The sequence below is a fragment of the Diospyros lotus genome, chromosome 2 (genome assembly GCF_014633365.1).
Source record: "Diospyros lotus cultivar Yz01 chromosome 2, ASM1463336v1, whole genome shotgun sequence".
NCBI classification, from domain to species: domain Eukaryota; kingdom Viridiplantae; phylum Streptophyta; class Magnoliopsida; order Ericales; family Ebenaceae; genus Diospyros; species Diospyros lotus.
In genome coordinates this window covers 15,135,193-15,159,599 of record NC_068339.1, presented here as the reverse complement: position 1 = coordinate 15,159,599, position 24,407 = coordinate 15,135,193, and the positions used below count along the sequence as shown (strand labels likewise).

Here is a 24,407-nt window from a genome sequence, read left to right as displayed (position 1 = left end):
ACTTGTTGGGATCTCTTGAAAAAATCCCAAGGATAGGTAGTTCAAATTTGGCTTTCATAGGTATCACTTCCAACTCATCTAACTTTCATGCTTCAGATTTATTTCTTAGGAAAACTTGGATTCTTGATTCTGGTGCTACGCATCACATGACACCCTTATCAACCAATTTTTTGTCCTATAAACCCAATCCTAGTACCAGAAAAATTGTTCTTGCTGATGGATCTTTAACAACAGTGGCTGGACAAGGGGACATATTGATCAACCCCTACCTAACCTTGAGAGATGTTTTACATGTTCTTAAGCTGTTCACCAATTTAATTTCCATCCGAAAGCTAACCAAGGATACTAATTGCTGGGTTGTCTTCTATCCCTTGTTTTGTGAATTTCAAGAAAAGGACTTGAGGAAAGATGATTGGGCGTGCTAGGGTTGAGGATGGTCTCTATTATCTTGAAGACTATAGTGGACAACTTGGAAAAGGAAAGTTCTCTCCTGTATCTTTTTTAGTTAAACCTAATAAAGACCTAATTTGGCTTCATCATCTCCGGTTAGGGCATCCATCTTTTAGAGTACTTCAGTTTATGCTTCCCTCTTTGTTCAAGGGATTTGATGTTAGAAATTTGAGATGTGATGTATGTGAACTTGCTAAACATAAAAAAGGCTTCATTCCCTGTTATTAATAAGAGAAGTTCCCTTCCTTTTGATCTTGTTCACTGTGATATATGGGACCCATATCCAATCCCTAATCTGGCTAGGGGTTAGATGGTTTGTGTTATTTGTGGATGATTGTACAAGAATAGTTTGGATTTATCTTCTAAAAGCTCAATCTGAAATATGTTCCATTTTTCCCAATTTTTGCAATATGATTAAAACTCAATTTGAGGCTGAAATTAAGAGGGTTAGAACTGATAATGCTAAGGAGTTCTTTATTTTAATCCTTTCTCATTTCTTTCTTCAAAAGGGAATAATTCATGAATCTTTGTGTGTATATACTCTTCAGTAAAATGGGCTGAGAGGAAAAATGGGAATATTCTTGGTGTCACAAGGGCATCGCTGTTCCACAATAATGTTTCTAAATAATATTGGGGAGAAACAACCTTAAGAGCAACTTATCTATTTAATAGGCTGCTGAACAAAGTAAGGTCCCTTAGGCAGGGAACCCGAGACCAAAAACTGAGTTTGAGAGAAATCAAACTCCTACTTTGATTAATCAAGAGATTTAACTTTATACATGATTCTATGCTATCTAATCCTAGTATTTAGGAGATAAGATGCAACAGAAATTTAAGATACACAAGATAAGATAACTAACACATCCTACTCCTATTATTTCTCCTGAAATTTAGGAACTTATCTAGATTATCTCTTTGGGTCTTCAATCCCTCCTTATCACTACTTATGGGGCCCATGTCTTCGTTTCTTGTGTAGACTCCTTAGCAATTACACTCTCTTTCCTCTCGGTGAGATTCCTTAGTAGCCTAGGACTCTCCAACACCCTCCCTCAAGCAAAGGAACAAATATCTCTCATTCCTAGCTTATTAATGAGATTCTCAAAACTTGGTATTGACAAGCACATCTACCACCTGATCTGCTTAGGAACATAGATTAGCTTTATACCTCCTTCTTCAATTTCCCTTTGGATGAAATTCCAATAAATCCTGACATGTTTCATTCTATCATGTTGCACCGGATTGTCAACATTGCTTATAGTTGACTTACTGTCACTATATAGCTTTGTTGGTTGGGTTAGAGGCATTTGTAGTTCCTCCATTAGTCTTACTAGCCAAATTAGCTCACAAATACTTCGGACAATTGCCCTAAATTCTGCTTCCGTGTTGCTTCTTGCTACCACCGATTGTTTTTTACTTTTTCATGTAACTAGGTTTCCCTACAATTTTGTACAAAACCCAGATGTTAACTGACTATCCATAACTGATTCTTCCCAATCTGCATCGGAAAAACCTTCAGCCCCTCTTTCACTATTCTTTTGAAACAAGAGTCCCTTACCTAGTGTTCCTTTCAAGTATCTCAAAATATGGTATACAACAACCAAATGTTGTTGAGTGGGAGTATGCATAAATTAGCTCACGATGCTCACTGCATAGGCTATATCTGGACGAGTTAGAGAGAGATAAATCAGCCTCCCAACTAGCCGTTGATACCTCTCTTTATCAACCAGTGGGTCACCATCATTTTTCACATATTTCCAATTTCTTTCTAAAGGAGTATATCTTGGTTTACATCCCAACATTCTAGTTTCTTTTAATAGATCAAGAATATATTTTCGTTGAGAGATTACTATACCTTGTTTGCTTCTAGCCACTTCCATTCTAAGGAAATACTTCATTGTGCCCAATTCCTTGACTTCAAACTCCTCTTTTAACTTCTGTTTTAAAGCTGCAATTTCATGAGTGTCATCTCTTGTAACAATTATGACGCAGCGTGTAGCGCGAGTGTGAAGAAAACACACCAAAATAAACCCTTGAAAGAGCAAACTTCAATGGCCGAAGCTTGGCTTTCAAGAAGACGCAAAAACAAGACTGTTTTGCTAAGAAAACCCAAATAGGTTGCTGAAATTTGATTAAGAAAAACTTGATTACAAACTCTAGATCCTAGGCATATTTATAGTATTTGGCTAATCTAAATCCATCTAATATTTGGAAAACAAAATCCAACTAGAATCCTAATAGAAATAAATCCTAATCCAACATGAAGTAGAATCCTAAATCAAGTAGAAACATGAAATTGAATCCTAAATCAAGTAAAATTCTAAAAACTTAAGAAGTATTAAAATAACATAAAGTAGAATCCTAAACCAAGTAGAATTCTAAAACTTAAGAAGTATTAAAATATTGTTCCGACGTGGTCGGGTTGGCTTTGGGCCGGGTCTTGATTGGTGACCGCATCAAATTATATCGTCTACGTACACGGTTAAGATGCATCTTTTTTCGTTAGTAGCATGTCTAGTAAATAGAGTATGATCAGCCTCACCTTGTTTGTAACTAAATTTAGTGAGAGTAGAGCTGAATTTCTTAAACCATGCCCTTGGAGATTGTTTTAACCCATAGAGAGACCTATGTAATTTGCATACCTTGCCACTTCTCTCTTCTTTCTCAAATCCGGGTGGAATCCTCATGTATACCTCTTCTTCTAACTCCCCATTTAGGAATGCATTTTTAATATTGAATTGGAACAATTCCCAATCTAGATTTACAGTAATGGATAACAACATTCTTATAGAATTTAACTTTGCTACCGAAGCAAAAGTTTCCTCATAGCTTTTCCCATAGGTTTGAGAGAATCCTTGGGCAACTAACCTGGCTTTATATCGGTCTATACCTCCATTTGATTTGCATTTGATCGTAAACACCCATTTGCACCCTATAATCTTCTTGTTCTTTGGGAAATCTACAATATCCCAAGTTTGATTACTGTTTAGTGCCCGCATTTCTTCCATCACTGCCTCCTTCCACTTAGGGTTATTTAATGCTTCCTGAATATTTTGAGGTATAGTGACTTCATCCATAGTGGTAGTGAATGCCTTGAATTGAGGGGATAACCTAGAATATGTAAAGAAGTTTGATATTGGATGCTTAACACACGACCCTTTTCTAAGCGCAATCGAGATGTTCAAATCTCCATTGGTTGTAGTGTTTTCCTCCTCATTTGTTAGACCTCCCCTTGATTCTAATGGTTGGCTAAGTTGAGGAGTTGGATGTTTAGCTTGTCTTGAGTAAACTTTTATTGGCTTTTCTAGGCACAGATCTTCCCCTGTATCAGTTACTTACCCTTGGTTCTATTGAGGGTTGAGGATCTTAAGGAGATGCTGAATTAAGATTGTTAGGTTCAAATGGTGTTGGCTGTGAATGATCAGCTGCAGTTGTTTGAATAGGATTATCATTGGGAGGAGGAGAAGAAATTGGTAATGTAATAGGCATTGGCACGGTAGGATCCCAATGATTTTCTTCCATTTGTAATGGAGTACTTGAGTGATAGAACTCATCTTCAACAAAGCTTACATCACAAGAAACAAAGAATTTTTGTGATGTAGAGCAAAAACACTTATATCCTTTTTGGGTAGGAGAATACCTAATAAATATGCACTTGATTGCCCTAGGTTATAGTTTATGACGATTAGGGTTGGTTTGATAGACGTATACCACACCTGAACACTTTAGGAGAGAGAGTGTTGAGAATTCGAACATGGGGAAAGATAGACATGAGGTTGTGCAATGGAGTTTGGTAATTTAGAACCTTGGAAGGCAACCTATTGATAAAATAAGATGCTGTTAGGACTGCTTCCCCCCAATACATGTTAGGAGTAGAACTAGTAAACATGAGAGATCTAGCTACCTCAAGCAAATGTCGGTTTTTCCTCTCAGCTATCCCATTTTGTTGAGGTGTATAGGGGTAAGTACTTTGATGAAAGATTCCATTGGTAGTAAGGTATTGAGTGAATGGGTAAGAAAAATATTCCCAGCCATTGTCAGTCCTAAGGATACAAATAGAGGACTAAAAAATGTTTAGAATGAGTTGATGAAAGTTCTGAAAAATTATACATACCTCAGATTTTTATTTCATTAGGTATACTCAACACACTTTTGTGTGGTCGTCAATGAAGGTTACAAACCATCTAGCACCATTCAAGTTTGGAACTCTAGCTGGTCTCCAAATATCATTATAGAGCAAGTGGAAAGGTTTAGGAGTGTATGGGTTCGGTTGATGAGTACTATTAGTTTGTTTGGCAAGAATACAATGATCACACTTAAGTACCAACTTCTCTTTATTGATAAATAAATTTGGATACAAGTGTTTCAAATATGAAAAACTAGGATGACCAAGATGTTTATGCCATAACAAAATTTCAGAATTTGAACTAACAGTAAGAGAAAACCAAGGAGGAAATTGACTAGGGAAAGCCTTGTTATTGGATAGCCAATAAAGTTCATGCTTCTCCTCAACACTACCAATCATCTTCCTCGTGGATTGGTCTTGAAAGATACAATACAATCCATATCCCTTGTTAGCTTGCTCACAAATAATAAATTGCATTTTAGGTTAGGCACATATAACACGGATTTGAGTTGTAAACCAGAACACAAACACTCTCTTTTCCCTTGACTAAGGATACTATACCATCTGCCATCAATATAGTTAAATCCTTGTCTCTAATTTGAAATTTCTCAGATATGACAATAGATCCGGTCATGTGGTCAGATGCCTCGATATCTACCACCTAATAACTTCTATTCATCCTCCTAGCAGTGAAGGAAAGAGGTTGGTTACCTTTTTGTGCCATAGGTGCTACTAAATCATCTGATTCCTTTGCAATGTGAGAGCCATTCAACAATTTATGTAAAAATTCAATATGGTCAGTTGTTAAACCCATACCTATACCTTTTTCATCGGTGGGGATACTGGCTGCTGCATAAGCTAGTTTCTCTTTTTCTCTCTTAGATATGGGTTTCCAGTTTGGTAGCTTCCTGTGTAACTTCCAACATGTGTTCTTTGTATGGTAGGGTTAGTTACAGTGATCACACTACTGTTTGTCCTTCGGATTGTCCTCTTTCTTGGTAGCAACAAGAGCAGACTCTGAATTTGGCTCTGTGGCTGGAAGCATGACCTTCTTTTTGCTTTCCTCCCGTCTAACCTCCGCAAATACCTCTCTGAGGGATGGTAATGGCTTGGTACCTAGGAGTCTTTCTCTCACTTCATCCAAATCTGGATTAAGCCCTTGGAGGAAATAAAAAATTAGCATCTTGTTGTATTTCCGGCTGTCAATCACACACTCCCAACTTGGATCATAAAATAGATCCATCTCTTGCCATAATTCCATTAGATTATTATAATATTCCGTAACTCCAAAACTACCCTACTTGGTAGTCCTAATTGCTGCTCTAATCTCTAAACACTGAGCCATGTTTTCTAGATCAGAGTAAATTTCTTGGACTGCATCCCATACCTCTTTTGCAGTCTTGTAGAACAGATAGGGTTGGCCTACTTTGGGCTCCATCGAGTTGATAGGCCAAGCCATCAAAATTGAGTTCTCTACCTCCCATCGTTGATACTCTCCAGAATCTTTTGGTGGAGTTGGAATAGCCCCGGTGAGACAGTCATATTTTCCCTTGCCTTTAATCACCAAGGTGATGGATTGAAACCACTCTTTGAAGTTTATTCTATTCAACCTATGTTGCGTGATTTGCAAGGTGTAATTGTCCATTGACAGGGTGTTAGTAGGTACTACGGCAACTGAAGTTGTTGTTTGTTGAAGAGTCGAACTAATGGATGACTCTGTAGCAGTAGAAACTGTATTCCCTCCATCTAAACGTTTTTTTATCTTACCGGATGTAAGTTTATGGAAGAAAAATCCTATTTCGGTGATTCTTATCCTCAAGGGGAGACTGGTTTCTTAGAAGAGGAAAATAGGGATTTGTCTCTTCCTCAAATCATTCTCCTGCTTCCTCTCTGGATATTCCTCACAGGTCACTAGAAATGATACATGGAGAACAACATCAGTCTCCTCCTTGTCCATTAAAGGTTTATTTAAGAAGAAAGACTCCAAATACTCAACCTACACATGCTAAATCACCGAAACTGAGTTCTGAATCTTGGAATTCTAATGATGAACCAGCTCAACAAGTGCAGCCTTCTAATCCAGCCATGACAGATTCTAACTCAGGTATTGACTCTCAATCTAAAACTGAGTTTAATGGCCTAGATATCCCTATTGCCTATAGAAAAGGAACCTGGAATTGTACCAAGCATCCTCTCCATTTGTTTATGACCTATTCTCATTTATCTCCTAAACATAAAGCCTTCTTAACCAGCCTTGATGCCATACCTATATCTGTCTGAAGCTTTAAGTAATGAGAATCGGAAGGATGCCATGAAAGTGGTGATGACAGCTCTTGAGAAAAATCAGTGTTATGATTAGGAGCTCTTTTAACAATTCAATCAATGTTTCCTAATGCCAATTCTCTCAACTCCTCACCCGAAATCATTCCAATACAACAGAAATAATAAACAGAAAACAAGAACAGAATTTAAATGAAAGAAAAATAGAAAAGATCAAACCACAAACAAGAGACAATAGTTTATCCTGGTTCGGATTGCTTGAAAGCAACCCTACAACCAGCCTTGAAATCACCCCGAGAGCAGCCTTTATTTTATTCAAAAACCGATCAGTACAAGAGCATGATTGCTCTTTCCTCTCTATCCCACCTGAATACAATCTTCTTGGAGATTACAAAGAACTTCTTGGACACAAGCCTTTCCTCTCACACACTGCATTCGAACATAGAGAATGAGAGTGAAATCTAATTCACACACACCCCATGCCCTCTATTTATAATAGTGGGCGAATATTCTAATGAAGACTTTTAGATAATTACAGTTTAACCCCCAAACTATAACTAATTACAGATTGGAATATAAACTTCTATTTAATTTTTCATTGGCCCTAAAAATGCACTACTTTCACTGATCTTCTTATCCTATACTCTAGACAACTTTTAACAATCAAACCTGGGAGTTGGTTGATTTGCCAAAATGAAAGCGGCCAGTAGGATGCAAATGGGTATTCACAGCCAAGTACTAATTTGATGGGCCTTTAGAGAGGTATAAGGCTAGGTTGGTGGCTAAGCGGTATACCCAAACCTATGGGGTGGACTACTTAGAAACTTTTGCCCCTGTAGTAAAAATGAATACTGTCAGGATTCTATTGTCCTTAGCAGCTCACTACGAATGGTCATTACATCAATTTGATGTAAAAAATGCCTTCCTACATGGGGAGTTAGAGGAAGAGATATATATGGAGGTTCCCTCTGGGTTTGGGCTACAAATTGAAGGAAAAAATGTTGTATGTAGATTGAAAAAGGCCCCTTATGAACTGAAGCAGTCACTTAGGGCCTGGTTTGGGAGATTTACCAAAGTCATGCTCGAGTTAGGCTTCAAGCAAAGTCAAGGTGACCACACCTTGTTTATCCATCACTCAGTTATAGGTATAATAATAGTGCTTCTTGTGTATGTTGATTACATTATTGTAATTGGAAGCAACCTAGAAGGGATGGATCGGTTAAGAGTGTGTTTGGCAAAGGAGTTTGAAATCAAGGAGCTGGGAAAATTAAAGTACTTCCCACAAATATGTACTTGACCTATTGAAAGAAACCGACTTACTTGGAGGAAGGACTATTGATACTCCTACTGAACAAAACCATAGGATTGGGGCAGATCTTGACACGGGTACAGTTGACAAGGGCTCTTATCAAAGGCTGGTCGGGAGGCTTATGTATTTGTCAGATACTAGGACAGACATTGCCTATGCCGTAAGTGTGGCCAGCCAATTCATGCATGATCCTAGGGAGAGTCATGTAAAGGCAGTACAAAGGATCCTTCACTATCTAAAGGGCATACTAGGTAAAGGAATTTTGTTTAAGAAGTAGGAAACCTTAACTTTGGTAGCCTACACTGATGTAGATTATACTGGGTCTCTTGTGGATAGAAGATTCACTTTCGGTTATTGCATATTCTTAGGAGGGAATCTTATCACTTGGAGAAGTAAAAAACAAAATGTGGTTGTAAGATCAAGTGCTGAGGTTGAGTTTAGAGCTATGGCTCTAGGTGTTTGTGAGCTATTGTGGTTTAAAATCGTGTTGAATGATCTGCAGGTTAAGTGGACAACTCCTATGCGGCTTTATTGTGACAATAAGTCTGCAATTAGCATTGCCCATAACCCGGTTCAACATGACCGGACCAAACATGTGGAAATAGACCGACATTTTATCAAAGAAAAGCTTGAAAGTGGTATGATATGTACTCCATTTGTCCCTACAGGAGAATAGCTGGCCGACATTTTGACCAAAGGATTCTCAAGCCAAGTGTTTCACAAACTCTTGAGCAAGTTGGAAATGTATGACCTACTCTCACCAGTTTGAGGGGGAGTTGGCGGACGGCTACTTCTTTCCTATTTGTTCTTCTTTCCTAATTTAGTGCACACTAATATTATGCACAATCAGTGTGATTGATTTCCTTAGGTGCTCTTTCCTTATTTGCTTGATTGCTTTGTTAATATTCAATTGTATATTCCTTTCCTTTTGTATATATTTCCTAATGTAATCTAGAAATCATCTAATTAGGAAAATTCCTAATTAGACTTAGGAATGTTGCCTATTATGACAGGCGTGTGTGTGTATATATTAGCTGCTGCTTTAGCCTTAAAGAAATGAGATTGGAGATTATTTTTTCATCCTTTTGACAGATACTGACATGTAGACAAATCTTGCCTTCATATTGTAACCCTTGTATGTGTAAAAAAGAAGTGGAAGAAAAGAATGGATGAGTGTCTCAGCAAGTAGCTTTTTCCACATGCATAGTTGAGATCAACTGTGGTGGGGATCTGTACTGTTTATTTGTCTAAATGCTTAGAAATAAATGCTTAGAAATTGCATACACTAATGGATTCTCATTTGTGTCTGGAAGGTGTATCAATTAACACTTTCCCCTTGGATCCTTATTAGTATGCAGTAATTTTCTGAAACTGTTGTTTGATGTTGCTTCTATTTTCTTTTTTCCACCTTATTCCCTGCTTCTTTCCAAGTGGTAATACCTCGAAGCTATTGCCAGTCACCTGACAAATAGCCTGATTCTGAATGTAATGTTTTGCTAATTTGCAGTATGTTGATAAAGACTTTGGAACTGGTGTGTTGAAGATAAGTCCTGGGCATGATCACAATGACTACCTTCTTGCTCGGAAACTTGGTCTTCCTATACTTAATGTGATGAATAAGGATGGTACACTTAATGAAGTTGCTGGATTGTATTGGTAATGTGGTTGAATGGTGTTATTAGACCTTTTTGACATTGATTGGGGATTAACTTCTGTATTTTACCTAATATATGTGCCTTCATAAAATCAGTGGCCTTGATCGCTTTGAGGCACGAAAAAGGCTATGGAAAGAACTTGAGGAGACAGGCTTAGCTGTCAAAAAGGAACCACACATTTTACGGGTTCCCAGATCACAGCGTGGTGGTGAAGTAGGTTTCTGTTGCTATTCATATTGCCCTTTTCAGTTTAAGCTAATAAGTATTCTAAAGTAAACATGTACAACTGAGTTTGGTTAATACCTAATATTTCTCTTATCAGATAATAGAGCCACTAGTTAGTAAGCAATGGTTCGTAACCATGGAGCCCCTAGCTGACAAGGCCCTTAAAGCTGTTGAGAGAGGAGAATTAACTATTATGCCCGAAAGATTTGAGAAGGTATGACACATGCATGAGTGCATATATGTTCCTGCAGCTTATTTACTAAATCTTATAATTTCCTTTTGGTATCTTTTCCTGTTATCTTCTTATTTTTGCCATGTTGTTAGCGTCAGACTTTCAGTGACTTAGAACTGCAGAATTGCCATCTTTTCCTTTTTCTTTACTGTCTTGCAATCTTTTGATTTTCTTTTCATTCTTCTTCACACCACATCAATGGTAATATGAATTTTGTCATCTTGAAGTGTTAACATGACACTATTATGCCGTGCATCATAATCATATCTATCTACTTTGTCCACTGGGGACAACCCATCGGCTTTTTGGCTGCATATTAAGTTACCTCTTGGGGGAAAATTTTTTCTAGCTACCTTTAGTTGTCTGTTCTACCTAATTCCTTTGTACTTGCATTGATTGCTTACTGCTCCAGGAAGCATTTATGTTTTGGTTTTGACTACAGATTTACAATCATTGGCTATCAAATATCAAAGACTGGTGCATAAGCAGACAACTGTGGTGGGGACACCGTATACCAGTCTGGTACATTGAAGGAAAAGACTGTGAAGAAGAATATATAGTTGCTAGAAGGGCTGAAGAAGCTCTTCAGAAAGCTCGTGAGAAGTATGGACAAAATGTTGAGATATATCAAGATCCAGATGTTCTTGACACTTGGTTCTCAAGGTTGATGAATACAAACCCCATTAGCCCATCCATGTACTTCAACTTATATATATATATATATGAGCTTCTAAAGAGATTAGCTAGGTTACATTTTCCTATCTATGGATATTTCTCGACTCACAAATTGATAACTTGATTGCCCTCCTATTGGATTTGAAATAAAGCTGGAATTTGAATTTTTAGGGTGCATCATGGGACTAAGTTGGACTAGACTAATAATCCAACCTCATCCCACATTTGGTGGCTAAAATGTGTCAAACTATTTGCCTCCCAGCCCTTGGCCCCACTCTCCCAACACCCCCCCCCCCCCCCCCCCCCTCCTCCCCCCCCAAAAAAAGAAAACTTGTGAGACAATGCTATAGGCAAGGGGTGGAATAGGTAGTCTGAGAATTGGGACTTCACTAGACTATCACATTGACAAAATAGCCTTAGACTTAACTTATTTATAATATATATTATATTATAAAGTAATAACAATAATTGTTGTTGTTGTTGTTGTCGTTGCCTCCCCCGTTGCTGTTATCATCATCATCATAATTACTAGTGGTCTCATACGGAGATGATTTGTGAGTTAGAATTCATACAACCGCCCCCACTTAGTGGGATTAAGGTTTTGGTTTGTTGTTGTATAATTAATAGTATATATTGACATAATGCTTAACATAAAATATTACATATGTTATGTAATATTGCAATCACATGTAAAGAATATGTTATTTCATTGATATTAAAGGGTATCGCATTAATATCGTGATTATTTTAATACATATTGTTAATATTAAACTAATACAATATCCATGTTAATAACATATTCATATGTATTACTATCAATATTGTAACACCATGAGCCATCCCTCAGTAGTGCTACCTAAAGGTGATTTATGGGTGTTAGAATTATTAGTATAATTGTGATTATTATATGTTTGTGTTTTATTTTGTAATTAGGATAAGCCCATAGAATTAAGGCAGGTGATTTATGGTGGTGACACAAGAGTTAGGTTGGGACATCTTAATAACTCCGAAGGGAATGTGAGCTACACATTCTATCGACGCATAAGTTCAAATGAAATAAGGCAAGTATTAAAAAAGATGAAAAATCATAAGGCAGTGGGACCAGATAATATACTAATAGAAGCATGGAAATGCATAGGAGAATAGGGCATCTCCTGACTAACGCAACTATTTAATGCCATCCTTAAATAAAAAAAGATGCCAGATGAGTGGAGGAAGAGTACTTTGGTTCCTATATACAAGAACAAAGGAGATGTTCAAAACTGTGAAAATTATAGAGGAATTAAGTTAATGAGTCATACCATGAAACTCTGGGAGAGAGTAATAGAGCAGAGGCTCAGAAAGGAAACAAATGTGTCAGAAAATCAGTTTGGTTTCATGCCTGGTAGGTCAACAATGAAAGCTATATATTTACTGAGGCGTCTAATGGAAAGGTATCGAGATCATCAGAAGGACCTACACATGGTGTTTATAGATCTAGAAAAGGCCTATGATAGGGTCCCTAGAGAAGTATTATGGAGGGTTTTAGAGAAGAAATGAGTCAAAATAGCCTATATACAAGCTCTTAAGGACATGTATCATGGTGTAGAGACAAGGGTCAGAACATGCGGAGGGGATACTGAACCATTTACAACTACAATAGGACTGCATCAAGGTTCTGCACTAAGTTCATACTTATTTGCCCTAGTAATGGATGAACTCACTAAAGATATTCAGACAAATGTGCCATGGTGTATGCTATTTGCAAACGACATAGTGTTGGTGGATGAAACAAAAGAAGGAGTGAACACTAAGCTTGAGTTGTGGAGAAACAATTTAGAATTTAAGGGATTTAAATTAAGTAGAAAGAAAACAGAATATATGGAATGCAAATTTAGTAAAAATGCAAGAGTGGATGATGTTATAATAAAATTAGAAGACCAAATCTTACAAAGAAAAGACCATTTTCGATATTTGGGATCAGTGATTCAAAAAGATGGAGAAATCCACGAGGATCTCGCACATAGAATTAAGGCAGGTTGGCTAAAATGGAGAAATGCATCGGGGGTGTTATGTGATGGTAAAATCCTATTAAAATTAAAAGAAAAATTTTATAGGACAGCTATAAGACTAGTCTTGCTGTATGGCTCAGAATGTTGGGCAGTTAAATACCAGCATGAGCAAAAGACGAGTGTAGCGGAGATGAGGATGTTAAGATGGATGTGCGGACATACAAGAAAGGATAAAATTAGAAATGAAGTTATTCGTAATAAGGTATGAGTAGTGCAATCGAGGAGAAGATGAGAGAGACTAGACTAAGATGGTTTGGTCATGTGAGAAGGAGACTGAGAGACGCTCCTGTGAGGAGAGTTGATGGAATGGAACAATTAGTCACAAAAAGAGGTAGAGGTAGACCCAAGAAGACTTTGGGAGAGACATTAAAATTTGATATGAAATATATGGATCTAAATGAGGATATGACAAAAGACAGAAATACATGAAAGTCTAGAATTCATGTAGCCGACCCCACATAGTGGGATAAAGGCTGGATATGTTGTTGTTGTTTTAGGATAAGCCCATAGGTGTTTAAGATTTGGTATGCCTATTATAAATAACAAAATAAGAGAAGCTAATCTCTTAGGTTTTCTCTTATAATTATTTTCTCATATGGTATTAGAGCCACTGGTGAGAAAAAACCCTAGCCGTTGCTGTGTATCTTTTTCCAGCGACCGTCAAACCCTAATTGTCACTTGCCCTATACCAGAACCCTACTGTCCGACCACCATTGGATAACACCGCCACCACCATCGGGTTCGTCGCCACTAGATCGATCGATCGCTGAAGACTCGCCGCTATCGAACCACCCACGTGCTGCCGCCACTTGCTGCCTCCGTCTCCACGCGTCAGTGTGTCTGCCGGCCAATCTTTTTTGGCTTCTCTAGATCTGATCGTCGGTGACCCCTTAAGCCACTTCTGGTGTCGAAACCCTCGCCATGTTTGATTTCAGTGACGCCGTTTCTGCCGGTGCTATTCCCGCTTCGACACCTATTGCCCCTGCTGCCTCTCAATCCTTTACTGTCTCCAATCTTGGGACAACCAATATTACCACTATCAAGTTGATAGGGTCGGCCAATTATCTCTCATGGGTAACTTCTGTCAAAATGTGGTTCAAAAGGCAAGGCCAAGCGGATCATCTTACCACAAAGGCTGAAAGTGTGCCAGAAGCGAATCGGGCTAGATGAGAACAAGTTGATGCCCAGTTATGTAGCCTCTTATGGCAGTCTATTGATCCTTTCATCATGCAGCTCTTTCGCCCCTTTGAAACTTGTGTTGATGTGTTGAAGGAAGTTGAAGAGTGTTATACAAACGACATCCAACGTTTGTACACTGTGGTTTCTAATATCAAGAATCTCAAGCAGGAGTTGTCCATGGAATCTTATCTGGGGCAGGTTCGGGCTCTTATGCAAGAACTTGATGCTCTTCTTCCTCTCACTACGACCCGCATTGAATAGATTGTTCAACGAAAGAAGTTTTTTATGGTTATTGCTCTATCCGGTCTGAAACCAGAGTTTGACGCCATCATACATCAAATCTTGACTAGCTCTGCTAGCCCTACCATGAAGGACTCTTTCAAAAGGTTGTTGAATATGACAGGTGCACATGGTATGTCCTCTTCTTCTCATGTTGTTCCTCCAGCCGAATCTTCAACTCTTGTGTCTCAGGCTTCCACCGTAGGAGGAAATAAAGGACGCAATAATAATCACTCACGTCCACAGTGTACCTTTTGTAAGAAACTGGGTCATCTTGAGGACAAATGTTGGAAGAAACATGGTCGGCTAGTTGCTCCACCTGTATCATTTATCAGTGTAACTTATGTATTTGAGAGCGATCCTAGTCCTGCTCAATCTCCACCAGGTTCGCAATTGGTACCTATGTCTGCAGCTGAGTATGATGCCTTCCTGAAGTTCCAGGCCACCCAGTAGTCTCATCCTGGTAATCCCGTTGCTTGTGTTGCTCAAGGCTCATCTGTTAGTCCTTGGATTATAGATTCTGGCGCCACTGACCATATGTGTGGTAATGAACTTCTTTTCTTCTCACTTATCTATTTTGATACTTTGCCTACTGTTACCCTGGCTGATGGCACCAAAATTGCAGTTAAAGGAATCGGCCAAACACACACACACCTCTTCTTTCTCATTAAATTATGTTTTATATGTTCCTGATAATCCTTTTAATTTGATTTTAGTTAGCCAACTCACCAAAACCCTTAACTATTCTGTTATCTTTACTCCTACCTCTATTTGTGTTCAAGACTAGGGTATGAGGTGGACAATTGGCGTCGGGCGCGAGTCACAAGGTCACTATCATCTTGTTGTGCCTAGTTCGCTGGTAGCTTGCACCAATGCCGCTTCCCTAGATCTTCTCCACTATCGTCTTGGTTATCCCAATCGCTCCAAACTGAAGAAATCAATTCCTAGTGTGTCGTCATTGTCCATGTTTAATTGTGAGTCGTGTCAACGTGGTAAACACGCTCGTAATTCTTTTTCTCGTCGAGTTCATAATAGGGCTGAGGCTCCCTTTTCCCTTGTGCACTCTGATGTATGGGGGACCAGTCGCGTCAATTCTACTCTTGGTCTTTCATATTTCGTTACTTTTATTGATGACTTTTTTCGTTACACTTGGTTGTTTCTTATGAAGAGTCGGTCTGAGTTGTTTTCTATCTTTCAGACATTTACTGCTGAAATAAAAACACAGTTTGAATTTCTATACATACCTTACGTAGTGATAATGCCTCTGAGTATTTTTCTTCTCAATTTACTATCTTTATGACTGCTAACGGCATCCTGTGTAATTCATCTTGTCCTTACACACCTCAACAAAATGGTGTTGCTGAGCGTAAGAATCGCCATCTTATTGAGACTGCCCGGACGCTCCTTTTATATGGCAATTTCCCACCGAATTTTGGGGAGATGCTATTCTAACTACATTTTATCTAATCAATCGCATGCCATCTTTAGCGTTACAAGACCAAATCCGTCATTCCCTTTTGTTCCCTACACAGCCGCTTTATTTTGTTCCTTTTCGTGTTTTTGGTTGTATCTGTTTTGTGCATTCTTTTTCACCTGGATAGGATAAGCTTGCTACAAAATCTCTCAAGTGTATCATTTTCGACTATTGTCGGTTGCAGAAAGGCTATAAGTGTTACTCTCCTGAGCTGAACTGCTATCTTTTGTCTACTGATGTCACATTCTTTGAACAAGTCTTTCTTTTTGGTTGCTCAGTTTGATTCACAGAGTCTTCACTAGGTTTTGCCCGTTCCTTTTTCTTTTCTTCCGCTGTCCTCATCAAGTCCGTTTGTCTCCTTTGTGGCGCCTACCTTACCATTTTCTGGTCCACCTTCCACGGCTCCTCCACTTCTTACATATCATCGTCGTCCTTATCCCGCTACTGGCACCAGCATTCCTCCACCCAATGACTCTCCTGACTCACTCTCTCCGTCTGTGGTTCCTCTTGCTCTCCCCGTTGCTCTTCGCAAAAGCACACGATCTACTCATAATCCCTATCCTATTTATAACTTTTTATGCTTTGACCGTTTGTCGCCTTCTTATACTGCTTTGTTTCGAGTCTTTCCTCTGTTGCTATTCCTAAAACCACAAGTGAAGCTATGTCCCATCCTGGTTGACGTCAGGCTATGTTAGATGAGATTAACGCCTTACGTTCGAATGGTACTTGGGATTTAGTGCATTTACCACCAGGAAAGACTCCCATTGGTTGCCGGTGGGTATTCACTCCCAAAGTGGGTCCTGATGGCCAGGTGGAACGTCTTAAGGCCTGCTTGGTTGCCAAAGGTTTTACACAGATCTATGGGCTGGATTATAGTGATACATTCTCTCATGTTGTAAAAATGGCCTTTGTTTGTCTCTTTCTCTCTCTGGCTGCCACGCATCATTGGCCACTCTATCAGCTTGATATTAAAAATATCTTTCTTCATGGTGATTTGTAGGAAGTGGTCTATATGGAGCAACCACCTGGTTTTATTGCTTAGGGGGAGTCTAATGTAGTTTGCAAACTCAAGAAGTCTCTCTATGGTCTGAAACAATCTCCACGGGTGTGGTTTGGTAAGTTCAGCACTGTGGTTCAAGCATTTGGTCTCACTCGAAGTGAAGCTGATCATTCAGTTTTCTATCGCCATTCTTCTTCCTTATGTATCTACCTTGTTGTTTATGTAGATGATGTTGTTATTACATGGAGTGATCAGGTTGGAATATAGAAGCTGAAGAAACATCTACATTAGCACTTTCAGACCAAAGACCTTGGCCGACTTTAGTATTTCTTGGGTATTGAAGTTGCTCAGTCAGGAGGTGGTATCTCAATTTCTCAGAGGAAGTATGCCATTGACATCCCAGAAGAAACTGGTATGGTGAATTGCAAACCAGTTGACACCCCAATGGATCTGAATGTTCGACTTATACCGGGACATGGGGAACTTTATTCAGATCTTAGTAGGTATGGGAGACTGGTAGGCAAGTTGAACTATCTCATAGTCACCCGTCTCGACATTGCTTTTGCTGTGAATGTAGTTAGTCAGTTCCTCAGTTCTCCATGTGATTTCATTGTGATGCTATTGTTCAAATTTTGAGATATACCAAAAGAGCGTCAGGTAAATGGTTACTCTATGAGGATAAGGGACACACAAATATTTGTTGTTATGCAGATGCAGATTGAGCAGGATCTCCTTCTGATCGTCGGTTAACCTCTGGATATTGTGTTCTTGTGGGAGGAAATTTGGTTTCTTGGAAAAGTAAGAAATAGAATGTAGTAGCTAGATCTAGTGTAGAGGCAGAGTATCGGGTTATGGCTAATGCAACTTGTGAGCTCATTTGACTTAAACAACTCCTGTAGGAACTCAAGTTTTGTGGAGTGTCCCCTATGAAGCTTATTTGTGATAATCAAGTTGCCTTACACATTGCTTCCAATCCAGTGTTCCATGAGCGGACTAAGCATATTGAAATCGACTATCACTTTATTAGAGAAAAGCTAGTTGAATGTGTTATTGTTACAGAATTTGTTAACTCCAATGATCAACTTATAGATATCTTCACCAACTCTCTAAAGGGTCATCGAGTGGAATATATTTGTAATAAGGTTGGTGCATATGATATCTATGCTTCAGCTTGAGAGGGGAGTGTTAGAATTATTAGTATAATTATGATTATTATATGTTTGTGTTTTATTTTGTAATTAGGATAAGCCCATAGGTGTTTAAGGCCTGTTATGCCTATTATAAATAACAAGTTAAGAGAGACTAATCTTTTAGGTTTTCTCTCATAATTATTTTCTCATGATAGGTTTACAAGACCAAAGTAATATACCCAAGACCTCCCCATTAGGCTACTATTGTGGGATTAGGTTGTGGCAAACTCCTTCCTTTTAATTCCAATTGTCCTCGCTAAGCCATAAATCTCAGATCCATGTTTGCTACAACCCATTCCCACCTCAGTAGCCTATTCGGTTTGGGAATATTACCTGGAGGGTGTTCTTGCCAGCATTATTGATGGCCACTACCTATGTATCGATATTGTATCCCATGAAAATCAAATACGGAAGGAATGAATTAACAGTCCAACAGACTAAGCCTATCCAATAGTGAAAAAACATGCCCATTTGCTTAATTATGCCTTTATGAGGATGAGCCTTGGTAGCAAGATAAGGTTGCTCCATTGTGACTTGGAAGATTTTGGGTTTGAGTTGTGTAAACAACCTCTTTGCAGGGTAAGGCTACATAAAAAAACAACTGCTCCTTGACCTTCTCAAAGCTGAGAGTCTTGTGCACCAGGGACACCCCTTTATGCCTTTATGAGGGCGCATTCTGGGGCAGTGGTAAGGGTGCTCCGTTCTGATCTAAATGTCTTGTTAGGATCCTTGGAACAGCTTCCTTGGATGCAGGGGGGTAAGGCTGTAGGCATTTAGCAGTTTCTAGGTCAAGCAGTGGCATGAACCTTGTCTTCTAGGCTTTTATTTGGGTCTTGATCTAGCTGATACTTGTATTGGTGAGTAGGCAGTAAAGTTATTGATCCTCTGATATGTTTTATTTCTTCACCATAGTAAGTTGTATATGGTCATTCCATGCGCTGGTAGGGGTAAGAGTTTTTTATTTATGTATATTGTAGTAAAATTGATTGTCATTAGATCATATACCACAGTGGAGAAAAGATTAGCAAGTCAATTGATGTACAAATATAAATACATAAATGTTCCCTCATTTTGTAAGCTTTTTGTTTCAGCTTTTCCTTGCTTAATGGATTATGTTATCCTCTTACCCTGTGAAAATTTTCTTTGCATGATCTGAAACTTTTCTTAACTACTGGTGTTAAATCTTATGATTTTGGGAAATTACATAACAATATCTTTATTGGACTTTCAGAACCATTCAAATATCAATAATGTTGGCGAGAATGCGTATAAAACTTATAATGAAAATAACTGGTATTTTCTTTCAACTTCCATCTAAATGGAGATATTAATGTTCAACCAAAGTGTTCATTATTAGTTTCCATTGGTAACTGCCAAAATGTGGTTTTTAAACTTTTACTTCCAAACATATTTTGTAGGGTTGACATTATTGAAGTTATGACTCTACACATTCCCCCCCTCCCCCTCTTTTCTTCTTCTGCCATAAAAAGGGTGCACCAAAAATGGGTGCTATGGAAGGAAATGGAAATATAAAATGAGATAGTCTAGCAATTCAATATATTTTAGATGAAGTTTTGAATTACAGGGAGAATCCTGAAAAATATTTCTTTACTAAGATTGTGAATATTTTGACCATTATTTTAGATATAAGAGTTGCTTGTTGTTGATAATTTTTTCTAGTATTTCGTGGAGCTGCATGTGGACACAAATTTAACTCACCTCTAATTCATTTATTTGGTGATGTGGAAAGCTGCATAGGCATTCTGTAGTTCTGCACATGCATAATTGCACTGCATACACAGTTGTACATACACATATCTATGTATTTACCGTACTGTTTGACTGAATCCATCTTGCTTTATTCTGTCTATAGTGCATTATGGCCTTTCAGTACATTGGGATGGCCAGATGTTTCGTCAGAGGATTTCAAGCACTTCTATCCCACCACAGTACTTGAAACTGGGTATTCTATATTCTACTTCGTAAATTCTTTGTTTTTTTAATGCTTTTCTGCTGCTTGTACCTTCATTTCAGTGCAGTGATGTGAAAGATTTGAGGGCACATGTCATAGGATCAGGATAAACTAGAACTGGATACAGAATCCAATCATGCCAGGAATGTGTCTGAAGAAAAAATAATTAGTAAACAAATTTTAACGTGTGCTAAGGTGTGCCAGACTGGTGTTTGTGCATGTTCCTGCCCGAGCGATGTAGCATGGCCATGCCCCACACGTGGAGTGTCCATGCTTCCTGGGCTCATGCAATAGAGCATATGCATCTCTCTCTCTCTCTCTCACGCACACACACACACACATCTGCAACCCAAGAGCCATGCCCAATTGCAGCTTGTCAGATGATATCACCTGATGCAGTTCAATGGGGGAATGGAGCGCCATGGTCTATAACTTTCTGACAAAAACTTTTGTTGGTCAACTGAGGTTTATAAGTTCAGAATATCAGAAATTTGGTAATCTGGCTTCTTGACCCTGCTTCTGAATGGCCAGTCATTATCATGCAGGGCCTTTAGGGCAATGGATCTAAACTCTGTTGTGTTTGATAATATTTATTAATTCAACTCCTCTCTTTCTTCAACTTTTTAAGTGGTGAATAAGATACGTGGTTAACTGTTGCTTGTAGGTTGGTAGCTTCTGAGTGCCCAATCTTTGTTATAGAGTACCTTTAGGTTAATGGATCTAAACGGTACATTGTTCTTGATAATATTTATTAATACTGTTACTTTCTTCCTTCACCTCTTTAATTGGTGAATTATCTAAAATTACATACTTAGCTGTTGCTTGAAGGTTGAGCTTCTGAGTGCTCAGTCTTTATCATGCAGGACCTTTAGGTTAAACAGGTCTAAACTGTGCATGGTGCTTGATAATATTTATAAATTTGGCTTTGTTTATTCTCATCTTTAAGTTGTGAAAAAGTTACATAGTTAGCTGATGCTCGAAGGTTGAATATCATAAGCTATATTTAAACAGGAAAATTATGCACTTGCTGCCTTGGGCTAATGTTGTTTCCCATAATTGTTCAGGCATGACATATTGTTCTTTTGGGTGGCACGCATGGTGATGATGGGGATTGAATTCACCGGGACTGTTCCTTTTTCGAATGTTTATCTGCATGGACTTATTCGGGATTCACAAGTGAGTAGAATGCTCAAGTCATGCTACTACTAGTGTCATGATGATCCAGGGTTGAGTTAACAAAAGTGACTTTTTTTTATATGAAGGAAAAAGAGAACTACTGTTTGGGAAGTCATACATGTATATGATCACCTCAGGATCTTTTCCTTTAATGCCTTTACTTTCTTGCTTGCTTGCTTTCTTTATGATGACAGTTTACTTAGCCTTTCAGTTAAAAGCTTGCTTGGGGTGTTTTAACCATCCTGATTAAGAGATAACATGTGTATGTTCTTTTTGGAAGTGATGGATTGGAGCATGGGTTCCTAATAGCTGAATGAGGGAGGGAGGGAGGGAGGGAGGGCTGACTTTGAAATTCTTCAAATCAAAGAACCCAGCTAGATCGAAGATTGGAAGAAAGAAGGGGGAGGGAGGGAGGAAAGGGAGCAGCATGTCACTGCTGTCAATGCTGGAGAAGGAGCAGAGAAGGTTTTTTTTTTTTTTTTTTTTTGGGGGGGGGGGGGGGAGGTGAGACAGATTGAAGGGTGACGGCAATTTTGGCATTTAAAAAAAATAGCTGTCATTGTTAATAAAACCTCTCTGTTTGCTTAAGCTTTTAGATGATGGTGTTTAACAATTTAATGAGGTACTTTTGGTACCATGCAGAACATGATATGTGTTGGTGATGGAGAGAGGTAGAGGAGTGAGGCAGTTGATAAAACCTTTTGTATTGAAATGTTGGTGTATGAAACCGATTAGTTGATTCTTCACATGGAATTTTGGTGTTTTGGGATGTTTATTTGGGGATCTTGTCGCTTAAGATAGAGGTTTGCAGTATGTTCTTATTTGAGTGGGTGCTAAGTGCTAGGAGGCTACTTAGACACAAAGAAGGAGACTGTCTTGTTCTCTAAACCTAATGCAGTGTTACTCTTTCTTGAATGACGCTTTGTTTGACAAGGCTCATTTATTTGGAAGTTAAGCCTATTTGGGCTCTAGCTTAACCTGTATAGGTGCATGGCTGTTTAGGATTATCTTTATCCTCAATAGAACAAGACCTTGGAATATTCCAGTACAGTTCGTTATTTGCTGATGGTCTCTATTCCAGTTAAGGTTCAAACAATTATATTTAGCAGCACCATATATATGCTTCTACTTCAATTGTTGGACTATCGTCTTCCTCTTACCTTTTTGGGTGCTTAACATGATTTGAATAGCTCTTTCCCTTGGAGCTCTAGTTAGGTGAGACTAGCCTAAGATCGTCTCTGAGGGTGGCTAAAGCCATTGTAGGCATTGCCTCTACCAGTTGTAGTGGTTATTTGGGGTGTGTGTCACAAGTTGCCCCTCACTGTATCTGAACTCCGTAAGTGCCAATTTCATCTCTGAAGTTGGCACTAATCATGGCCAAGGATGGTGGTTCTTTAGGAAGAGTCATATTCCGTTGCTGATATGGTGGGATTTTTTGAAATTTTGCTTGGTTGAAATTATTATAGCTAGGAGGGAGGAGGTCTCTATAGATGCCACCAATATGAAAGCCTGGGCCAACAACAGGTGGTGAAGGATCTCAACGTGGGTCCTATTATCTTTGCATATTCCACTTTGAGGCAGATTGTATCAGAGATAGGAGGTGGAGCTTTGGAGGGCATAAGGTACTTCTGCAATGCTGGAGTCCTCGCGGGATGTTTGTGAGTAGAGGATTAAGCCAGAGTGGTCTTTTGGATCAGGGTCTTTGGTTTGTTAAGAGTTGTTTCTGGCAATAGGAGATTTCTAAGTGGGTGGTCCTATCATCTTTGCATCTTCAACTTAGTGGCAAACGCTATCAAAGATTAGGTGGACCTTTGGAGGACATGAAGTACTACTGCAATGTAGGAGTCCTGGGTGGGCTGTTTATGATTGGAAGATTAAGCCAGAGAAGGTTTTGTATCAGGGTATTTTGTTTTAAGAATTGTTTCTGGCAGTAAGATATTCATATGTGGATCCTCTTATCTTTGCATCTTCCACGTCAAGGAAAACTGTATGAGAGATAGGAAGTGGAGTTTTGGAGGGCATGGGATACTGCTGGAGTCTCTGGGGGGGCTGTTTGTGGTCTGAGGATTAAGCCAGAGGGGGTGTTCTGGATCCTCATATTTGGTTTGGTAAGCATTGTTTCTGGATTTGTATGTGGGTTCTATTATCTTTGCATCTTCCACTTTGAGGCAAACTGTATCAAGGATAGGAGGTGGAGCTTTGGAGCGAATGAGGTATTACTGGAATGCCGGAGTCCTGGGGAATGTTTGTGAGCAGAAGAGTAAGGTAGAGGGGGTGTTACGGATCAGGGTCTTTGGTTTGTTAAATAGTTTTTTCTGGTAATACAAGATTTGTAAGTGGGTCCTATCATCTTTGCATCTTCAACTTAGTGGCAAAAACAGTATCAAAGATTAGGAGATGGAGCGTTGTAGGGCATGAGGTACTACTGGCATCTGGAGTCCTGGGGGAATGTTTATGGGCAGAGAATTAAGCCAGAGGGGTGTTTTGGATCAGGGTCTTTGGTTTGTTAAGAGTTTTTTCTGGGAAGAGGATTAAGTGAGTCCTATGATCTTTGTATCTTCAACTTAGTGGAAAACTCTATTACAGATTAGGAGGTGGAGCTTTATAGGACATTAGGTGCTACTAGAATGCTGGTGGTGTCTTGTGGGGTGGTTTGTGATCATAGAGAATTAAGCTGGAGGGGATGCATGGATCTCTTAAGAGTTGTTGGCACTAGGAGACTCATATGGTGGCTTTGTCATTGCAGATGAGGGAATCATTATCATCAATTGCACGTTATCCTAACCAAATTAGGTTGGTGGCATGACATTTATATTGTCAATTGACTTCTAGAAGTCACATTGACAAAACAAATCCATACAAAAGAACAATATAACAAATTTTATGCTGGATGCTCTTTCTAGCACAACCCTATAAACAAGGGAATGAGGAGATAAAGTTCCAACACTAGCTCCATATGGAAAAGTTTAATGAGGGAATGATCAATCAAATTCATCTTCAGTGGGCAGGTGATGTGCAAAGTAAAAGAACTGGAATTCCTGTCACAGTGAAGGCTGGGATGGTAACTGTTGGAGAACTCGGAAAAATGATAAGAAGAATCGGGAGATCATCTAGATGCGGTTCCAGTTTAAAAAATA

At 38.9% G+C, this 24,407-nt stretch overlaps 1 protein-coding gene across 5 annotated transcripts in view; it reads left to right on the top strand.

The window, feature by feature from the left end:
- LOC127794970 (valine--tRNA ligase, chloroplastic/mitochondrial 2) overlaps positions 1-24,407 on the top strand; it is a 55,661-nt gene that overhangs the window by 21,556 nt on the left and 9,698 nt on the right. For 4 of the 5 annotated variants that reach the window (XM_052326316.1, XM_052326318.1, XM_052326319.1 and 1 more), the window contains 6 exons: positions 9,670-9,818; positions 9,913-10,030; positions 10,140-10,256; positions 10,717-10,937; positions 19,996-20,085; positions 21,159-21,270. In XM_052326316.1, the coding sequence (XP_052182276.1) occupies positions 9,670-9,818; positions 9,913-10,030; positions 10,140-10,256; positions 10,717-10,937; positions 19,996-20,085; positions 21,159-21,270 (807 nt within the window). The remainder of the gene's footprint in view (positions 1-9,669; positions 9,819-9,912; positions 10,031-10,139; positions 10,257-10,716; positions 10,938-19,995; positions 20,086-21,158; positions 21,271-24,407) is intronic. The other variant, XM_052326317.1, reaches the window with a different exon arrangement.